Below are 1032 nucleotides of genomic sequence, written 5' to 3'. Positions count from 1 at the left end.
TCTCCTCGCACTTCTGTAGTATCTCCTTCAATTCCAGATCCACCTGAAATGTTATATTGTGATATGTCTTGTTCATCGGTGGAAATGAATATTACGAGTCTCCATGTCTATTTGGCAATTTCAACTTTTCTTTACCTGATCCTGTCGACGGCGTCTGGTGCTCTCGCGGCGCTGCGACTGTGCCCCGAAACTGCCGCCCGAGTGAGAGCTGTAACTGCTTTGGCCACCTAAATATAAAAGAACGCTAATCATATTCTGCTAAAACAGGACTAGAACAGTGCAGAATTTATAAAACTTATTCCGAGTAACTTGTGACAGACGGCACTGCTTATAAATACCTGTTTGCGAAGAATATGAGTAGCTGCTGCCGCCGCTGGTAGCGTAAGCGCCTCCTCCCTGATAACTGCCTCCTTGGTATCCTCCTGCGCCTTGGTATCCAGAATTCTGAGCATTCCCGTAGCTCGACTGGTGACCAGAGTTAGAAAAACCACCGGAGCCGCTTTGGGCACTTCCTGAAGCTTGGTTTCCTTGACTTCCAGAAACATCGGCGATACCGAATCTGAATTCGTTGTTAGGGTTGCTCGCGGCGTACGCTCCGAAGCCGCCTATCTCGTCTTCGTCCTCATCGCCCACGACGGTGACACTGGACTGCCCTCGGAACTTGCTGGAGCCGGCTTTGAAGAGGTCAGGGTTGACGGTCTCCGTCGTGGACCACGAGCCGTGAACGAAGCTTTGCCCGGATCCTCGGTTTTGGTTGCCCGCTTGACTGTTCACGTACCTGAACAGGAAGTAAAATTAACTATCATTATGTTTTTTAGAATCACTGAAACACACGTTGGAAAATTAAAGCAAAGTTACTTACGTATTAAAAGAACTGCCAGCTTCACCTTCGTGCCCCAAGGATCCATACTCTGTACTCGTTTCAGTCTGAGATATAATATTATGATTTTGATCGTAAACTATTGTCTTGTTTCTAACTCGCACCACTTGTCCGTCCTGGCCATACACACCGCCGCTCTCGACCGCTCCTTG

General features: G+C 48.3%; 1 protein-coding gene across 1 annotated transcript; it reads right to left on the bottom strand.

Annotated features, from left to right (window-relative positions):
* Positions 1 to 4: 4 nt before the first annotated feature.
* Positions 5 to 1029, bottom strand: LOC106126072 (keratin, type I cytoskeletal 9-like; the record flags this gene model as incomplete). The annotated part of the gene is made up of 4 exons (XM_013323541.1): positions 5 to 43; positions 136 to 227; positions 339 to 778; positions 863 to 1029. Coding segments are annotated over 4 exons (738 nt in total), but the record flags the coding sequence as incomplete, so codon positions are not given.
* Between the last annotated feature and the right edge of the window lie 3 nt (positions 1030 to 1032).

This window comes from Papilio xuthus, unplaced genomic scaffold (assembly GCF_000836235.2).
Source record: "Papilio xuthus unplaced genomic scaffold, Pxut_1.1 DF825291.1, whole genome shotgun sequence".
Classification (NCBI taxonomy): domain Eukaryota; kingdom Metazoa; phylum Arthropoda; class Insecta; order Lepidoptera; family Papilionidae; genus Papilio; species Papilio xuthus.
The sequence above is the reverse complement of the archived record's forward strand: the minus strand, read 5'-3'. Positions and strand labels throughout refer to the sequence as shown.